Below are 19,177 nucleotides of genomic sequence, written 5' to 3'. Positions count from 1 at the left end.
TTATTTTTTACTGCTGTTTGAATTCTCTGTATGTTTGACCCTGTAGACTGTTTAATGGACTGCTTGTCTTCCTGTTTGTAACCGCTGCCTGTTTTTGACTAAAGATTTGGATTTCTGACTTTAACACAGGCTCTGCGTGTCCTCCCTTTGTGTCCTCTTCCTCTGTGAATGTGTTGCATGTGTCACAGATTCATTTTATTAACAGCTTTCCCACAGTGAGTTGCATCAGCATTCATTCACAGCACATTTCAGAAGGATTCAGATTAATACAGTGAGCTTATAGTCAGAATTATCCTGACAGAGTGCCACTGTAAATTATCTTTCATCAGATAAATTTTAAAGTTCAGTATTTCAAAGCAGGAGTTATGAAGAATCACATTGGCATTAGGACTGTAACAATATGTACTTACAAAGTCAAATTTTCCTAACTATGTTAGAATATTGGAAGAAAATCTACTTTTAGTGTTTTCTGCATATTAATTATACTGAAATAGAGATGGTGACCCTAACTGTACAGAAGCACTAAACAACTGACAATCTAACAAACGTTATTGGCCTGAGCCGTCATGCACAGTGAGTCTGATCCTATGCTGTGAGAGTATGACAAGCATGTTTCTGGTCAGTTTGGAAGAAATAATATCACAATGTTGATCTTTTTTCAATATTCCGACTCTTTTACAATATAAACTGTGATCAAAGCTACTTATGTTCACAGCATGTAATAATACTGACAGTCCAGGGCATTGTGGTCTGTTGAGCTAGGGTTAGCAATTCAGACATATATAATCAATATTACTCTTGCTGGATATAACAAACACCTAGGAATGTGTATTATAATTTGATTTTCATGAAATATTCATATTCAGTATCAGTCCTTTTATATTATAACCACCCAGGCTCATGGTGGGGCAGGGCTCTGTCCTGGGATCCGTGAGTGAAAGGTAATGTACACCCGGCCAGGTATCCAGTCTGTCAGAGTTGTTTTCAATATTTCATTAAAAAATATGAGTGGAAACAAAAATCCAACTAGGATTCTTGCATACAGGGGCAATTTTAGCCCATTTTTGTGCCGCCAGCTCCCCAATCCTCTCCAGGTGGCGCTCGGTGTGGACCCGCAGCTTTTCCTGCTTGGGAAGCACCTCCACCACCTGCTTCCGCTGGGTTGCCGCCATTTCGGCCACCATCTGGGCCAGCTCCTTCCCTTTCCGCTTCCTGGTTTTCGGCACCAGTGTGGTGTGAATAAGACACGGCGGGACCACAGATCATAGTTTCGACCCATCTTTATTTGCTGTGGCTGCAGCTCACAGGCTGCCAGCCGCACATGAAACACACCACAACAACACACCAACCCCAGAGTCCCCGTGTTTTACCAGGCGGGCGTGATTGCGGATGCCGTGCAGGTGCGTCTGCGCGGCACTGCCGACTACGCCTCACCACAGTTGTCAATCTGTGTCGAGATTTGTCCAATTCTGCCGTTCAATTATAATACAGCTGAAGGACAAAATACCGACCGACCATGGAGGTCAAAGTATCGCTGCCCCCTGTCCCTGCTGGCAGTCGTGAATTTCTTCTTGGAAGTTGAAGTAATGTATAAATATACATAAATGGAGTCATGTGAAAAAGAAAGTGTTTAACTTTCAATTGTAATGTCAGTCAAATGCATCTGATTAACTGCTCATCAGCGAGTGTGAGCTTCTAAATGAAGAGCAGAGGTTTTAGTAGTTTACCCATCTGGAGCATACAGGTGTGTGTTAATTGCCACTTGTCTTGTCACTACTCATCGTGCACACCACAAGATTTGTCAGAAACTAACAACAACTTGTCAGGACAAACACTTCAGACAAAATGTCAAGCATGGTGGTGTAGGGGTGATTATTTGGGCCTACTAAAAAAAGAATGAATAGATACACATTTGTAATAGCTAATAAAGTTTATTTCAGAAAAAAGTAAAGTCATAATTACAACAAACAACCAAATTAACCTTGAACTGCAATAAAAATATAACAAATGCAATAACAGTATAAGTGGAAGAACTAAGAGCAACTTCCAGCAGCTAAACAAGAATGGCACTCCTGGGGCCTGTGTCGCAAAGCACGATTAACGAAGAAAGTTTGATGAGCCAGAAACGTATCGACACAGTACACTGAGCTGTGCTTTTACTCAGTGACAGATCCCAAACAACTCCATGACTCTGCTTTGTGACACAGGTCCCAAATATCAGGAGACAGCACGACAGCCTGGCCGAATGCAAACTGCATCAGGAAGAGGGGAGGAGGAAATGCTTGGTCCTCTCGACAAAAGAAATAGTGATAAACTCATTTTTAAAAACATTTTTCTCTGAACAATACATCATCACTAAATCAAAGTACAGCAGGTTTACTAGATAAAAGAAAACAGAAGAGCCAATCAACCCTCAATAAACATGGCGAGTAAACATCAAAGCAGCCACACCACTAAAAAGAAACGCTTCATTTTGTTGTACAACTTGAAAAATAATATTGCCCCGCAGGGTCATCAAAAAAGCAACCGAGTCAAACGTGCACCACTACGATGAGGAACTTTGATACTTAACTGAGAAAAGTAAACATAACCAAATTCAGTATGCTCAATAGATGACAGCTTCATTGATTAGACACATATTAAGCCTAGATCTAGAATAAAACAGACATTTGAATCCATGTCTGTGAAAATGCCATCCTAATCACACAAACACAAAAAGAGTAACCTTCTTTGTCTGCTTTAAATCTGTAAGCACATTCATGTCACATCAGTAATGAAACTTTGAACAGGTTCAATATAAGAAATCTACTATATTACTCATTAACAACAGTATTTACAATACCTAATGTGTTACTCTTTTAAACAGAGCAGAGCTTAATGTTACACAGTTGGATGTTTTGCATTTTATTAATAGCCCATGGTAGATCGAACATGTCCCTGGATCTCTTTGTTCCTGACAAGAGAGGTGGTCAATACCAGAGTTGTAAGTATGTATAAGCTATACATAACAGATCAACAAAGGGCCAATAACCAGAATATAGCATTTGTATCCTCAGAAGGCAAAGACAAAAGCTACAGTTACAGATAAATGGCTACAGTTTTTTTTCTGTTTTTTAACAAAAGCAAGTGAGAAACTGTACAAAATATTAACAATATTGTATGACAAGACCATCGAGGATCTTCTCTTTGACCTTCTCTCTCTGAAGTTAATATGCTGTATTATGGGACTTTGGTCCAACAAACCCAGCAAGACAGTAATGTAACACATTCCTTCATTGTCAAATAAGGTGTCAAAGACTGGAAAGTGCAAAATGCATTGCGCTGTAGGTTAGTCATCGCTTAAGGAGGGAGGAAAGAACAAATAATTTTGTTTACTAAAACATAACAAGTTAGCCCTGTTACTTGAATATCTGGTGGCGTCATTTGATATGATGAATTTGATCTGAATATGTTGTAATTCAGCTACTTTATGTGATGTTTTATCCCATTTTTAGTCTTAAATGCAGCATTTGAGCCAGAAAAGCCGGGAAAGAAGAATGCAACAGCATTTTGTGTGTCTGTTGCTTAAATATAAGAGTTTGGTTTACACACATGTAGGTAATGATTTAATTCTGCATGCAGAGGCACTGAGTTCAAAGAGTTTATAGGCCTACAGAGTATATTCTCTGGACATGCTTACATTTCACTTCAAATTTGGATGTTATATTTTACAAAATTAGTACAGACTTCAAATGTAAGCATTCGTTATTCCTACGTGGTTCAATCACCAAATATATCAAATCAATCCATTTACATTATATCCATCTACTTCATATAATATATGGTGTGAACAATCCATGCAGCATTTATAAAAACCTGTCTTTGATTAATACCATTATTTTTTTTCCTTCACAGGACAAATTGTTGTCCTGTCAGTTTTGGATGGTGACTAAGTGGTACAAGTCACAGATAATGGCTCACTACAAATGACACTTGTGTTTTAAAACTGTTTTCTGCCAACACTGGTGAGACAAAAAAGTAAGCACTTCTGCAAATACTTTGCACCGAATGAGGCACATACTCAAGTCAGCTTGACGCACGTGCCCTTCTCCTCCAATCAAACACTGAGTTACTACTACCTCCACTATGCACAAAACAAAAAGAAAAACCTCCTCAAAAATGGCCTTGTTCCTGCATGTGACGTAAAAGTGATTCGCTGATTTGATCAAAAAGGATCACATTTATGTCACATGTGATGTCCAGCATTAGTTTCAGGCAACACTTGACTTGGTTGTAATGAAGTACTTTTGTTGTACTGAGCTCTCAGTCAACTTCAGTAAGATATATGCAGTAATACCTTTCAACACTGCAACTGTCACGTTAAAATGACAAATGCAGTAATAACAACAGCTTATTCTGAACATGACTGCTAAGATGCAAATGCTCCAAGGTTTCTGATGTGTAAACATTTCCAAGGGTTAGGTAGACTAGTATAGTACAATAGTTACTGTATTATGTCTGCGGAGGTACAAAATACACGTGTTTGGCAATAACCAGGGAGAGAAACACACAGTACAATCCCTGCATTTGGAGTGCGTGCCAGATAGAGTTGGGGAGACCTGAGGTGTATACTCTATGATTGTACTGCTATTGCATCACTTATATTAATGGAGTTTGGAAAACAAAGGAATGGGCAGAGTCTGATCCAACGACTAATTTGGACGGCTCAAGAAACGGGAGCATCTTTTATGAGGGTTCTCGGCTGTCTTTTCATTTCAATGTATGTTTTTCTAACAAATTACATCTACTGTGCTACTCTAGTGCATGTCAGTGATTACATTTCTAATTGTATACACGACGGCCATTTTACAGACTGAAAATTCATTCATTTGCACATGTTGTCAAAACTATTAAACACCAATGGCTCTGTGGTGTTAAGGCAACTATTCAAAGTTCGACAGTTCATAGCCAGCCTTTCTGGTTGACGATAAATACTAAGGAAACAATGCCGGGAATTTATTCAGAAGAGGTAAAAAAAAAAATTTAAAAAAATCTGATGATCTTTGCTTTAATTAAAGACCGTTGGAGGTTGTTAAGATTAAATGTGGCTGGTTAGAGTCACAGGAAGAAGAAGCCTGCCACGTCACAGTGGCTTAGCCTACAGCTGCCCTGGATCGTATCAATGACACTGATGAGGCTTCTAGAGTGATTGTTGTTTTTTCCAGGATTATGGCAATTCATTGGATATGGCTAAGGAACTTGACTGTCTTGGGCACTGGTGTTTGGAGGTTAGGCTAGTCTCATTTGGGCACATAAGACAACAGGTACTGGGAATAAGTAAAATAAGGGGTAGGGAAAGAGATTCCAAGTTCTTCTACTGGTCCTCCACTTCAGCAAGCTCAGAATTAGAGGGCGGTGTGGATGGTTGGAGGTGGTTTGAAGTGGGTAATGGACTTAAGGTTGAGCCCTGGGGGACGTCGCTCGGAGCTGGGTCAGGAAGGGTCAGGGTTTCTGGGGCAGACTTTTTGCGGGGTCGGTCCTTGGGGACAGAGAGTGACTCAGGCGCATCGGTGCACATGGGTGTGGAGGGGGCGCTGGCAGGGCCAGTGAGGGCACAGGAGGACAGGGGTGTCTCGCTGATAGAGATCGATGGGGGAAACATCCCAATCTTCTGGTTCGTGGCCTCCTGGATGGCGCGCTCAAACTCTCTCACCTCATCCATCGTCATGTCTGGATCAGAAATTTTTTTTTATTAAGACCAGTGACAGAAAGGTGGATACAATTTTTAAGCCTTTGTATAAAATGTAGAAACATTAAGCTGGAATGTGTTAACACAGCCACAGGCATACCTAGAAAATGGTAAATGGTCAGTAAAAGACTAAAACACAAAACAAACCACATATTTACAAAAAGAACATGGATAACATGAATTTTTTAGGAACCATTTTTTTGGAATCATAACTGTTAGTTCAAATTAAATTTCGTTTTTTGGCTTTGTGAGTGAGTAGTTTGACTCAGAATAAGTAGATCCATGAGAACATGTAAAGTCAGCTGTGAACCCTTCAGAGGAAAGTCATCATCAGTTTAAATATAAGAAAAGAGGAGCAATGGAGTAAAAAAAACAATGAAAAAGACACATACGCTTGCTTTGTCATGGATCTCTATGTCATCCAGTGAAGATGCGTTTGTTGTGGAATGCTCTTGCTGTTCATGGCAAACTTTAATGTTGGTTTTCTCATGCATTTTTCTCTCGTAATCCCGCACATCATCCAAAGTCATATCTGGAAGAAGGGGGGAGGGGTGGAACGAGGGTCGAAATGTTGGTAACTCTTCTACAACGTGCTCCAATCGAGAGACAGGTGGGGGAGCGAGAGCGTTAGGTGGCAAAGGTAGGCTTTTTTTTGAAGTGAAAGCTTTAGAGGTTAAGCTGCCAGCTTCCCAAGACCCAAAGAGTTTGCGGGATAAAACCAAACAAATCCGAGGCACACAAAGAGGAAAGGACTGATAAGGTCAAGGATGTTTCAAGACAAAGGAAAAGCATGAAGAGACTGGATCATTGCAAGCATAAAAGAAACACCTGCAAAACCGATTCCACAGGCACAAAAAACAAGAAGTCATTCCACAGTGAAAAGGTTTTAGGAGTATTAAAAAAGTGCAGGCTGCTATGGTTTTAAGGTTAGTGGTTATAGAGAAGGGGAATGTTTCAGGGCAAAGACAATGGGCTCATCTATACGCCCTACAGTTAATGTGCTGCAGCCACTTATACGAGCAAACAGAGCTGCTTCTTGCACAACCACAAAACTGACAGAAACAGACAAAGGTAGCTTTCATGTTTCAGTAAGGACCACACTCGTCACCAAGGAATAAATTACCACCTATTCCTTTACTTAATTACAACCAGCCAGTCAGATGCATTGCACGCATTTTATTTTGCTGATACTTTGTTTCAGTTTTAGAATACGTTTGCGAATACTGTTTCTACTCTTTACTTTTTTTTGTTGCATCAACTGGTACATATGAATGTCTCCATTATGAAACATGAAATAATGCGGTTTAAATATATTCCTATTGTGCAGGTCTCAGTTGAAACAAACTTTGACCATGCTCAAAAAGTGCTTATTATTAGTGGGTTAGTGGTGAGAAGAGGCTCCATGCTGTAAGAGAATAAACAGGACTAGCAGTGGCCGGGTTAGCTGAAGGCCGAATGACTGTTCATGCATGGCAATGAATGAGGCAGTAAGTAAACTACAGTGATCTACAATGCAAAGTACAAGAACGTGTCAAATGCAAACATTTGTTAAACTATGGCTGTGCTACCACTGCATGTAGCACTGTGCACTATTACTTAGACAAGTAAACTAAATATTTCAATGACATAAGTTCAGCAGTGACCTACCTATCCACTCATCCACCCAGGCAAAAGCCTGCCTGTGTCCCAGCAGCAGCACATCCCTAACCACCTGTAAGAAAATCCAAAGATGGTCTGAAGTCCAGAAAAACCTTATAAACTAACACATAAATAATATAAATAGCCACGCTTACAGTTTGTTAATATTCAATCCATTTACCAACCATAAGATGAACATGTGCTGTGATAAGTTGCAAACATTCACGTATGTTTCAGTTATTACTATGGCAATTTACTTCATCCAATAAAGTAGAATAGAAACAAGTGGTCTTCTTTGAAATATGCATTTTGTTAAGACTTGTATGTCCATCTTCATTTTTTCAAACGTATATACAAAGACATTAATAATCCTTTTTTATGTTTATTTTAGCAAACTATTTTAAGAGTGAATGGTATTGGGAATAACAGCAACAGTGGGAGTTGGATTTTTTTAATGGCATTTTTTGTAATAAAAAGGAAAGCAGGACAGCATTAAACATACAGCAGAAGTACTACAAGTTTAAAACCATTAAAAGGTTTGAGAAAGTTAAACTACACTGATCTCACGGCTGACGTCTCACCTTGTGTACAAACTGCTCAACTCGTGTCTGCAGACCCCACACCTCAAACTTTACTGTGACGAGTTTGTATGAGCACATGATGGGATCCTGCGTGTCCCTCCAGCCCTCCTGAAGAATCCCTCGTGACGTCTTCTCAGACTTGAAATATCGTAAGTCCTGCAATTGTAGAGTGATCACACATGTGACACTGTAACCCAAACTGACACTGTGTCTGCAACGGACTTGGGAAATAATCAAAACTTCGAACTGAATGTCAGTATATAACACCTTTTCACATTAACCCTTGTCCTTGAAAAATCTCAGACTTTTATTAAACAGCTATGAAAACCTTCATTTCACTGTAAATTCTGATACTGAAGGCTTTTAAATGCCAGATAAAAATGTGTGAGATGGAAGAGTCATTTGAGGTAAGTGCAGCTCTCCAGTCCACATAATTTATACAACTGAACAGATAAAAATAAAATAAAATGTATTCCTATTTTCCATCTAGAAACAGAAGAACCTTTCCATTAGAAGTGATTTAATAGTACTGTACTGTCATCTAAATTACACTGTTTTTACTACTGTTTCCACCAGTGGCGTTAACTCCTATTAGCTAACAGCCTTCACACACACACACACACACCTACACAAGCTCACCTCAGACTCTTTATAGTAGCGCTCCGGGATCTCATCGTAGGCGATGTCGATGAAGCAAACTTCCCTCTCCTGGTCCTTCAGCTCAGTGTCAAAGATCTGAAAACAGACGAGGTAGATTTGCCGACGTCACATAAATACATCTCAGAAATGTACTTACTGGTCAGTGCAAGAGTTGGAATACAATCTTCCTCTTAACACTGCTTGACTTGTACCTTGTCACTCTAAAGCCTCATCACTGGAACCACATGTTATTGTCTAAATAACCAGTAGGGGGTGCTCTCTCCCATGTTTTTATTGCAGCACTGCCAGTGCTGACTCAAATAACTGCATCAAATGTTGAGAAGTCATCGGCCCTCCTTCATTCTCTGTGTTGCTTTCTTATTGCTATCGGTCATTATTTCTCATGTTGAATAAAGGGACGGTTATGTTGCAGTTAGTGTTACAATTTCATAATACAGTGCAATTTATGCATGCGTCTACTTGTCGATTTATCAGTTCTTCTACAGTCAGAGCTTGTGAGCATCTTGCTGCAAGATTAAAATGTGTGAAACAAAATCAAAAGCTTGATAAATAATAAGTTGTTTGATTTGATTTTACAGACCAGACCTCTAGAAATAGTCCTTTCTACTACAGCAGCAACACCGTGATGCATCACAAACTAGACACTGTGGCACTTAAATAATTCTAAGGTTACAATTACGCTCTCAAGCTGTTCTGATAATGACTGAGAGGAAAAGTGATAAAAGAAGTGACAGGAAATTGATTTGGGTCAACAGATGAGAAAAAGGAAAAATATCTGCACTTTGTCACTCTGCAAAATATAAACAAACATCTGCAGTAATGAATGAAGGGAATGTTTTTGCTTTTTTCACTTGATGCTGAATATTTTTTTAACGATACTGATGCAGCACCAGCACGTAAAACTCTTAAGAGACCATTTCAATATAAAGATAAGATAAGAAATAATCAAACATACTCTAATAGACTTGGTCTATGTATTTAGCTATGAGATAATAACATTTCTAGATAGACTAACAAATGGTATTAAATGAAGACTTTTCACCTCTTCACCTAGTTCTATAAGCTGATGAAGAGTCTCATGTATCAACTCGGGCGTGGTCCTGAGAGTCATCAATGACTTGGATGAGAGAAACAACTTCACGAACATAAAAAGTCCAAATGCATTCAGCTCAAGGACTCAAGACTCCTGTGACCTGAATGACTGACAACCTACAGACCTATTTTTATTGGATTGTTTTGATAATATTAATAATGGTAATAGCACAAGCCTTATCCATCAAGTACAAGGGTGGATTTTCAAATCATTAAGATGTGATTGAAGCGCAGGCTCTCAGGTTTAATTCCCTGGATTTTACAAACACATTACATTAACGGTTTAGGAAGTAAAACCTTTTTAAATGTATAGTCTCCCATTTTCAGTGGCTAAAAAATAATTAGCACAATTGCTGAATGTATATGTAGTACAGAAAGAGGGGCTACGTAAGAGATGACGACAAACAGTAAATATAAACAGTAATAAAGCCATAGCTCTACTTATGGCCTTACACTTTCTCTGTCATCCTGTCCAATGGCAAAGACACTGCTACTTTCTGCCTAACATTAACCACAGCTGTATTCTATTTTTCATGAGACTTTATGAGACATGAGCATGTTTCATTTGTTATAAGATGTGTTGTAACTTGGGCAATCCCAAAGTCTACATTCCTTAAGCTCAGCTCTAATTTAATCATATCTGTATCTTTTTTTTTCCATGATCTTATTATGGTTACAGCTTCCCTGTGTGAATACACTTCTCATGCATTTTCTTTTACCACACCCTCAATTCAAAGAGTGCATTCTGTCCAGGCACACCTACTCATTTCCTGTCCTCCTAACTTTCAAGATTCCTTGCTTTTCCTTTTTTGTTTCCATTCATGCTTCCTTCATATTCATGCAGTTGACCTTTCTCTCTTTCACTATGTTTTACAGTTTAGTTTATCAACAACAAGCCGAGTGGACAAATGCAAGTTATGTCGTAAGAATGGCGGAGGTGGGGAACTCCAGGCCTCGACGGCCGGTGTCCTGCAGGTTTTAAATCTCACCCTGGGTCAACACACCTGAATCAAATGATTAGTTCATTACCAGACCTCTGGAGAACTACAAGACATGTTGAGGAAGTAATTTAGCCATTTAAATCAGCTGTGTTGGATCAAGGACACATCTAAAACCTGCTGGAGTTCCCCCACCCCTGGACTATGGGGGACAACTCTTCAGAAAGTTTGTTGAAGTCTTAAAAAAAAAACCCCACACACACAGCTGCATTCTTATCATTTCACAGCATCCTTTATAGAAACATACATAACTCAGACTGGTTACTGTTTGTCATAAAAAATGCAAAGCCTCTTGTTTACTTGCCTTAAAGATGTTATACAAAGTAGCAAAGCTGTATTATTCCATTACTAAATCTGTGCTAAATCTCTGTGTGTGTCTGTGTGTGTCTGTGTGTGTCTCCACAGGCATTTCAAATTGAAACCAGATATTTATCCGACACAACTGTGATTTCTCTTTGTTTTCATCCACAAAGTGCACTTGCTGAAGGCGATTTCTGCTCTTTAAATTTCATTTAAAAACTCTTTGGTCTATCGCTTTGTCTTGTCAGATGAAGCAAGCATCAGTCTAACGTTTCATGCATGTTCAATGAGCACTGACAGTCTGGTCATTTCTGTCTTCCTGCTTTAAGGGTACAAGTGTGGTGTGTTCCAGACACAAACAAAGCACTTGAAGCACTAGGAACCATTTTCTACGTATACATCGCAAAAATCACACATCATTTTAAAACTCAGTGATCTTAACCTGTTTACCAGTAACCACAATGCATTTAAAACTATCTGTATGTGGCACACCACTCCATGATTCCTTTTTCCTAATGTCTGAGCGCTGGCAGCCTTTCATTTGATGACTAATACCCGTATAAATGGGAATACAGAGAGTTAGCAATTCCAACAACCCAAATGAAATTAGGTGTCCAACAAGTGGAGCCGTTTTTTGGCAGACTCTTAAGGCTCATGCATTGTTGGCATTATTACATGATGGGATTGCACAGAAAGATTTTTTGCTGCCAGTTCTGCCTGGATAATTTTACTCATGTAGCCTTTGTAGAGAGCTTGTTTTTTTTAACCATACGTACATTATGTGCTATTTTATCTTAGACAGGGTTATCTTGCTTTACATATTTCTCTATGAGAAAGAGAGCAAACAGTCAGCAGTGTTACATTAAGCTGAGAGATTTGCGTGGGAGTGAGAGCCTGCCTGATTAACTGACTGGGCATATGGGCTGACATTAGCTGTATGGGTGTTCGCTGGGAAACCACAAACAGTGCATTTCACGATAAAGATCAAACTAAAAGCTTCATTTTCTACTTTGTTCCATTGCGCTGCTTATGGGTCACCGAAGTGCATATGCTACGGTTTTATATTAGAACAGAAAGCCCAGAACTAATGGAACACAAGGCCATTACTAATAACACATCATGAGGTCAAATCAATATAACTTGTATAGCCCAAACTCACAAGTTTGCCTCAAAAACACTTTAAAATCTCTGCAGCATGGAAAACTATTTGCCTTTAGACCATCTGGAGGAGGAACACAGGAGGCGTCCATCTGCCTGCAGAGACATTCATGCAACAGACTGCAGATGTACAGAGCAGTCATACTATACAGTGTTCCACTCAGCATGTGACTAAGAGGAAACACCCAAACCACAGTTCAAAGCGCCTATCACACGTGCACACCGTATACTTACATTGTCATTGCATCCTTTGTTGTCCTCATATTTTGTCTCTATGTGGATGGAAAACTTGGGCAGGAACGAGCACTGTGGATTAAGAAAGAAAAAAGATGCTTAACCACTTGTAAAGACAAATTAATCAACTAATGTCCGTAACAGAAGCGGTGTTGCTTTTATTATTCTTCTGCATTCCAAAGCTGAGCAAAAATAGAAGCAACGAGCTTATGAAGTCTGTTCTTCATAAGGCTAACTTATTCATACATGCCTTGCTGTAACACCTCTCAAAGTGCTTTTATGAGCACAGTGTCTGAGTTGCAAAGGTTTTTTTCTCCATCTGTATGTTTATCACTGTATAGTTTAAAATGAGCTGTGACAGCGCAGTACTTAAATCTCCTTGTCAAAAGTGACAAAAACCAAGACAATTTTGCTAGCCTGCTTAAAAACTAATTTTGCATGGGTGTATTTGCACTGACTCATACATAAGCACAGTATGCTCCCACACATGAACATAGACAATATCAAGCATTCCTTCGCTGTCACAACACTGTCCTCTTTCCCCGCTTATCCCCACACCCAAAAACGTCGTGACTCACGCTACTGACATTTCTCCCTCTGCATAACAGAAGCCCTATAGCTAAGCCCAATCACATTCATATGTTTTAAATGATGTATCAGGGTTAATCATGGGTCACACAGGCAGTTCTGATTATTGGAGAAAACTTAAGCGTGTGTGTGTGTGTGTTTGTGTGTGTGGTTGCTATGTAAGTTGTTTTGATCATTGCAGAGACTAACAAACCCTTCTGACAGAGCTGCCACCACCGTACTGCGGCTACGCTGCATACAGCAGAAGACTGCATAATCAGTAAATGGAAAATTCTTTAATATGTAAATTTTGGCATTTTTGTACCATTTGACATGTAACAAGCAGTCAGATGTTTGAAACGAAAGACGAGCGGACACAATTTACAGCAGGGATGTCAAAGTCATTTTATACTGTGGGCCGCATACAGCTCACTTTGATCTCGAGTGGACCAGACTGCACGAGTGAAACTATGTAATAAATTGCTACTAAAAGTGCTGAAATTTTTGTTAACTCCGGAAAAATGTTTCCCCCTGTGAACTCACTGTAAAATACAAACAAACAAATTGTTGTTATTGTTTATTTATTACTTGTTTACTTTGGTCTAGTATGAATTTCAATGGCAGGGAGGGGTCTAAATGCACTCTTTCACGTTCTCCAAACCTGTCCAGTGGGCCGGAGTGGAGTCTCTGCTGGGCCTATTATTAAGTACACAATACTTAATAATCAATTTTTCTATGTGCTATTAATTAAAAGAAATGGGGTAAAAAGATTGGTTCCCTTCGTTTGTTTGAAATCTACCGGTGAGGTAAACATCTTTGCCCCTTCTATCATACTCAATTAGCTCCTAATAGTTCCACAATAATATTCCACAATGATTGAGGATACTTACAGTGTATTCTTCAGAACAATGCATGAGGTGACATCGGGTCAAAGCCATGGGAGAACACAAAAGAAAGCAAGTTAGTTACACATCATTAAAGCATATAAGTGAAGGCTACAACATACAAAAAATGTCTGTCAAATATCTGAAAACCCAGATCATCCCTCCTCACTAGAGTGTGTGTTTTCATTCCCTTTAATCTGTGCTCATCATCTTGTAACACCTCTTCTTAATGATCAGAATCATTAAAGCATCACAGAAATGTTCTGTTCTGGCCACTGTGCCTCTGATCTTTGGACTCCTGATTACTGCTTGCTTGTAATATTGGTGATTCACGCAGCACAGCTTATTCCACCGCTGTGCTCAATGCGGATAAAAAGCACTGGCGGCTGTAAGCATGTAACCATTTGCAGATTTAAACGCGGTCACACATGAATGAGTGACATGTTCATACTTTTTACATAGTTTTGTGTTTTGCTACCAAACCGAAACACTGGCAACCAGAAAGCTGATGTAACATCCCATTCTGGTTGACCTTGAATGTTGCGTGCGAGCATTAAGGGCACTCAGGAACTTACAATGTCTGCAGTTTTCTTTTTGACTGAAGATGCTGTCCCATGTAAATGCCATCACCTTGTAGAGTTTAAGATTGCACTTTATTGATCAACATTGAAAATCCTCCCTCATCTTTCATCTATGGCAGTCACCGACCTTTAACACTGAATTAGCATTTTGCTTAAGTTGCTATAAAAGCTCTTATTTCCAAAGTCACTGCATCCAGCTCATGATCACTGTGCCCAAATTTGCTAGAAGGCTTAATGTGGTGAAACCTCCAAATGTCCTTCAGAGATTACACATGGAGCTGCTGGAATCTGACCATAAATTATGACTTAGGTTGCATAGTAACTTTGATGGCTCTGACCACTTATTCACTTTTTCTTACAGTGCTGTGCAAAAGTCTTGATCCACCTCTCATTTCTTTATATATTGTAAGGAAAATGGGAAATACGTGCAGATGCCAGAGTTCAAAGAGAAAATCCACACAGCCACACATGAATGGGATTAGGTTAGGTAGGTATTCTAAATTGGCAATGAGTGTGAATGATTGCCCTGCGATAGAGCCACAGTGTGCCCCACCTCTCACCATATGGCAGCTGGGATAGCTGGGATAGGCCAGCACCTGATGAATGGAAGGTAAAAAGAGAGTTTCTACAATTCTAATTAGCTTGAAATTCAATATTTGGTATAACCACCTGTATTCTTCAGCACAGCCTGAACTCTCTTAGGTAGGTTTTCTTGTAATTTCTTTAAGTAGTCTTAAAAAAAAGTCCTCCTGGCTTCTCGACAGCCATTCAAATCTCTCGTTTGGCTGTTTCTGCCTTTAGTTCTGTTCTCTGCTAAGCTGATCCCACACTGCTTCAATAATGTTGAAGTGCAGGCTAATTTCTTTGCCTCAAACTTCAACTTTTCAGGAGCCTTTTTATGAATCTGTAACAAACCACTAACCTGCGATTTTAATGAAAGTCTCCCGGCAGCAGATTTTAACTGGCACTGCTGCCTCAGACAGTGTTACATCTACAGGGGTTCATATAATCTTTCACAACTAATTAACAGATCAAGTCATCCAAATCTCGAATACTCAGAAAAATTGCTGCTTTAAACTTATACGCTGCATGAACATTTCTTTATTGGTCTTTCTGGAAATTGTATCAGTCGGAATGGAAAAAGAAGGCTTTTAAATATGCTGCTCCTTTTTTCTGGAATAATCCACAGACGGACCTGAAACTGTTAGAGCTGGTTATGATGGATAAGTTTGAGTCCAATAAAAATTTGATGCAAGAAATTATTTAAATAATGTGTTAATGCAAATGATTTGGATGTTTGTGTTCACCTGCACTGAATGTCGGTTGTATTTGTTTCTTTACTTGTTGAATTGATACGTGTTATTTTGCTGTAATTTCAGCTTTCTTTGGGCTCTCAGTGACTTTTACCTAGATTAAAAAAAGGATATATGCTTTTGCACAATCTATTAAAACTGTCCATTAAAGATTCACAATCTTGGACCAGATTTTATCTCCAAGCTTCTTAAACCTTTATATCTTCTTTTCACACTCCTCCAGTTTACGTAAAACATGCAGCCAAGTGTTTATAGTAGCTGGCGAGTCCTGAGAAGCTGACCTTTAAAAAATATTGTGTTTACAATCTGACTGTAGCTTTAAACACCAAGTATTGAGAAGGCAAAACTAGGCCTCCTTCAGTTACAACAGCTAACTCAATTCTTGATATAGCATGAGCTGTGAACAGCATGACATCCTGAGAAATACTTTTAGACGGTATACTTACCGGTTATGGTGTAAGGGTAATAGTTCCACGCCTTCTCTGTTACATAGAAGATTTTAGGAACCACTGCTCGAGCCCAGCTGGGTAATTTACTGCAGAGAGGCATTGAAAGAGACAAAGACAGATGTGGAGCTTGTGTTAGTGAAGGAGGGAAGGAGGTTGAAACTGCTTCCTTTGGCACAGCAATCATCAAAAACTTGTTTTACGCGTGAAAGGAAAATGGACTCACAGAATAAAACAGTTGAATAAAAGAGTCCATATGAAAAAAAGAGTGCTTCTGTAAAGCTTTGATTAAGGGGAATACAAATGGCAGCTTAGGATTTTCAGCCACTCTAATGTAATAAATGAAACCAAAAGACCAACAAAAGAACATACGGACAAAAAAAAATGTTATAACAATTTATTCTGCTGATATAAATGTGGTCTATCCAGGACAGTTAACTGAAAGGAGCACTCTCTTTTTTTATATATACACAGTTAAACACATTCATTCCAACGATGGTTGAAGCAGTTGGGCTTTAAGGACCTAAAGGGACCAAAAGACACATTAATGGCAGCAATGAGGAAGGAACAAGTGGTGCTTTCCCTTTTTCCCGTCAGCTGCTCAGCAACATAATTGATAATAATTTTATTTCATGACATTTCAACAATTCAAATCCTCGACACTGACCGATAACTCATTCCGAGTTGAAACATCTCACAGCTTTGTTTCACTAACATATTAATCTAAGTTAATAAAGCTTCTGGCTTTTCCCCCTTTTTCACAAGGAATCAGCACGAAGCAGGTTAAGTTATGTCAAGGTAGTGTCATACTTATCTCACAAACAAAATAGTAACATAAACTCTCAAAAATAAAGCAAAGCAGTATTCCTTAAATATCACACTATTTATTAGTTGTAGCCGCAGATATTTGAGTTTTCTGTGCCTGAAAGCACTTTGTTGAAACTTTTGATCTCTGTATCATCCACCATGAGGTCACTGTTTCAGTACTCTACCAATATGTGTATTCGGGAGACTTATTAATGCATGTCTGTGCTTGACATTCACTTATCTTCGATTATGTACTTTGGAAAGCCGCCACCTACTTTGACTGACATATTCTCCAAAACAGGACAAAAATGGCACTCCGTGAAATACGTGACTGCTGTGAATAAAAAATTTGTGAATGCTGCCAGATATTCTCTCTCTCTTCCAACAAAGAGACTGACACCCCTCCTACACCTCCATCTGTTGATTTCTCCTATTCCCTCCTTCTTCTTCTTGTAAAGATCTTTGCCAGCCCATGTTGCCAAACGTGCAAGCGTAATCGATGCCTGCTTTATATTTAAAAAAAAAAAAAAAAAAGCATCCCGGTTTATCTCAACGCATCTGAGGAATGGCAACATAATCAACCAACCTTAATAATAGTAATAATAATAATAAAAACAATGATAATAAAAAAGGAAAACAGTATTCAGGTTCGATGAAATCAGGCCAAATAGTAAAGTACTGTGCAGAGCAGATTGTGAGGGCTAATGAGGCGGTTAAAGTGTGACAGATTGGCAGATTGATTCCCTGCTGGTGACTTAAAGTTAATGTTTACTTGTTGCAGCTCCAGAAGGACGACCAGTTAAGGTAAACAGAACAGTAGCTAACTATAGTAAAGTTATGTTGTTGAGTCTATACAAGCCTAACTTCCATCCATACAGTTTCTTCTGCTACACTTGCCAAGTTTACACAAATAACATCATTAAAATATAACAATATTACTTACAGATTATTTTTTTTTACGTCTTCTTGTCAATTTGATATCTCAAGAACGCCTGAAGGGAATTTTATTGCATTTGGCAGTAGAGTCAACCCAAAACACAAACAGACTTTCCTAACAATGGTTTTATTTACTTATTTATTTACATGTTTACACTGTTGGGTTCTGCTGAGATTACCCGGGTTTGTGTGTTTGTTTGTTTTATGTGAAAGCACATCAGTTGTTTTCCATGATTATGCACCACTTACTATCTAGTAAGAATTCCTTGATAATTTTTTCACTACATATTTTATAAGACAGAGATATAAAAGGCAGCTTGAGTGGCTGACAGAGGAACGCAGCTGTTATTTCCATTGAGAAGTGAGGGTTTCGAATTAACCCACAGGGATGTTCATCAGGATTATAATATGTGGAGCTTTTGAATTCTGCCAAACGCAGACACACATTTACGCACTCATACATTTCACTCCATCAAAATGTCAGCTGCTGTGGAAAGGTTAGTGTTTTCTAGAGCTCCATCTAACTGCAAATGCAAACATTCATCAAAGCTGAGAGTTTAAATGTTTAGAATACATTTCTTTCCCTCTTTTTTCTCCTTGCCTGAATGACAATTTTGTTTGTGCGCATGAATGAACTGCTCTGAAATGAGTAAATATCGCTCCTTAGATATTGGCAAAATTTCACAAAAATTTTCCCAATAACAGTAAGTTAAAGAACTGCTCCACCTTAAAGTGTGGATGAAGATTATAGCCTAAGGTCTTTTTTTGTACAAAGCAACTGTTGCCTTTCATTTCTGTTTAAACAAAGCTCCAAGCAAGTGCCTTCCTGAACACTCTTGCTCAAAATACTCAATTTATCTATTTAAATTTCTAGTTCAATACAAAGCAAACCGACTGAAAATACCTGAATGGAGATCCAGACGATCTCTGTATGCTGCCTTTGCCTTCTTCATTTCCTCTGCAGAGCAGAGGTGTGCTGACTCAACATAATTAGTTCCCTGGCATAGCGAATGCTGACATGGGTATTTGTGCTCAGACAAATGGCCTACAGCATCTCTGCCTTCTTCCATTTTCTCTCTCTTGACCTTGTTTAGGCTCTGTCATATTTTTTTCCGCAAAATAATTTCCACCTTTTCATTTTTTAATAATGTATTTCTTGCTAACTTTCATTTTAATTTGTAATAATAATTATATATATTTAAATAATAATTCATTATAACAAATAAGTAATTAATCATTCATTAAAATTAAAAA

At 38.7% G+C, this 19,177-nt stretch overlaps 1 protein-coding gene across 2 annotated transcripts in view; it reads right to left on the bottom strand.

Annotated features, from left to right (window-relative positions):
* Positions 1 to 2,720: 2,720 nt before the first annotated feature.
* Positions 2,721 to 19,177, bottom strand: part of LOC116311799 (cytoplasmic phosphatidylinositol transfer protein 1) — a 71,573-nt gene continuing 55,116 nt past the window's right edge. Inside the window, exons 3-10 of one of the 2 annotated variants that reach the window (XM_031729008.2) lie at positions 16,181 to 16,269; positions 13,847 to 13,854; positions 12,390 to 12,461; positions 8,587 to 8,682; positions 7,948 to 8,103; positions 7,376 to 7,439; positions 6,121 to 6,260; positions 5,571 to 5,709 (exon numbers count right to left, since the gene is read on the bottom strand). In XM_031729008.2, the coding sequence (XP_031584868.1) occupies positions 5,704 to 5,709; positions 6,121 to 6,260; positions 7,376 to 7,439; positions 7,948 to 8,103; positions 8,587 to 8,682; positions 12,390 to 12,461; positions 13,847 to 13,854; positions 16,181 to 16,269 (631 nt within the window). In that variant the 3' untranslated portion in view covers positions 5,571 to 5,703. Of the gene's footprint in view, positions 5,710 to 6,120; positions 6,261 to 7,375; positions 7,440 to 7,947; positions 8,104 to 8,586; positions 8,683 to 12,389; positions 12,462 to 13,846; positions 13,855 to 16,180; positions 16,270 to 19,177 lie in introns of both variants that reach the window. The other variant, XM_031729006.2, reaches the window with a different exon arrangement.

The sequence above is a fragment of the Oreochromis aureus genome, linkage group 6 (genome assembly GCF_013358895.1).
Source record: "Oreochromis aureus strain Israel breed Guangdong linkage group 6, ZZ_aureus, whole genome shotgun sequence".
Taxonomy (NCBI): Eukaryota; Metazoa; Chordata; class Actinopteri; order Cichliformes; family Cichlidae; genus Oreochromis; species Oreochromis aureus.
This window is presented reverse-complemented; position numbering and strand designations above follow the sequence as displayed.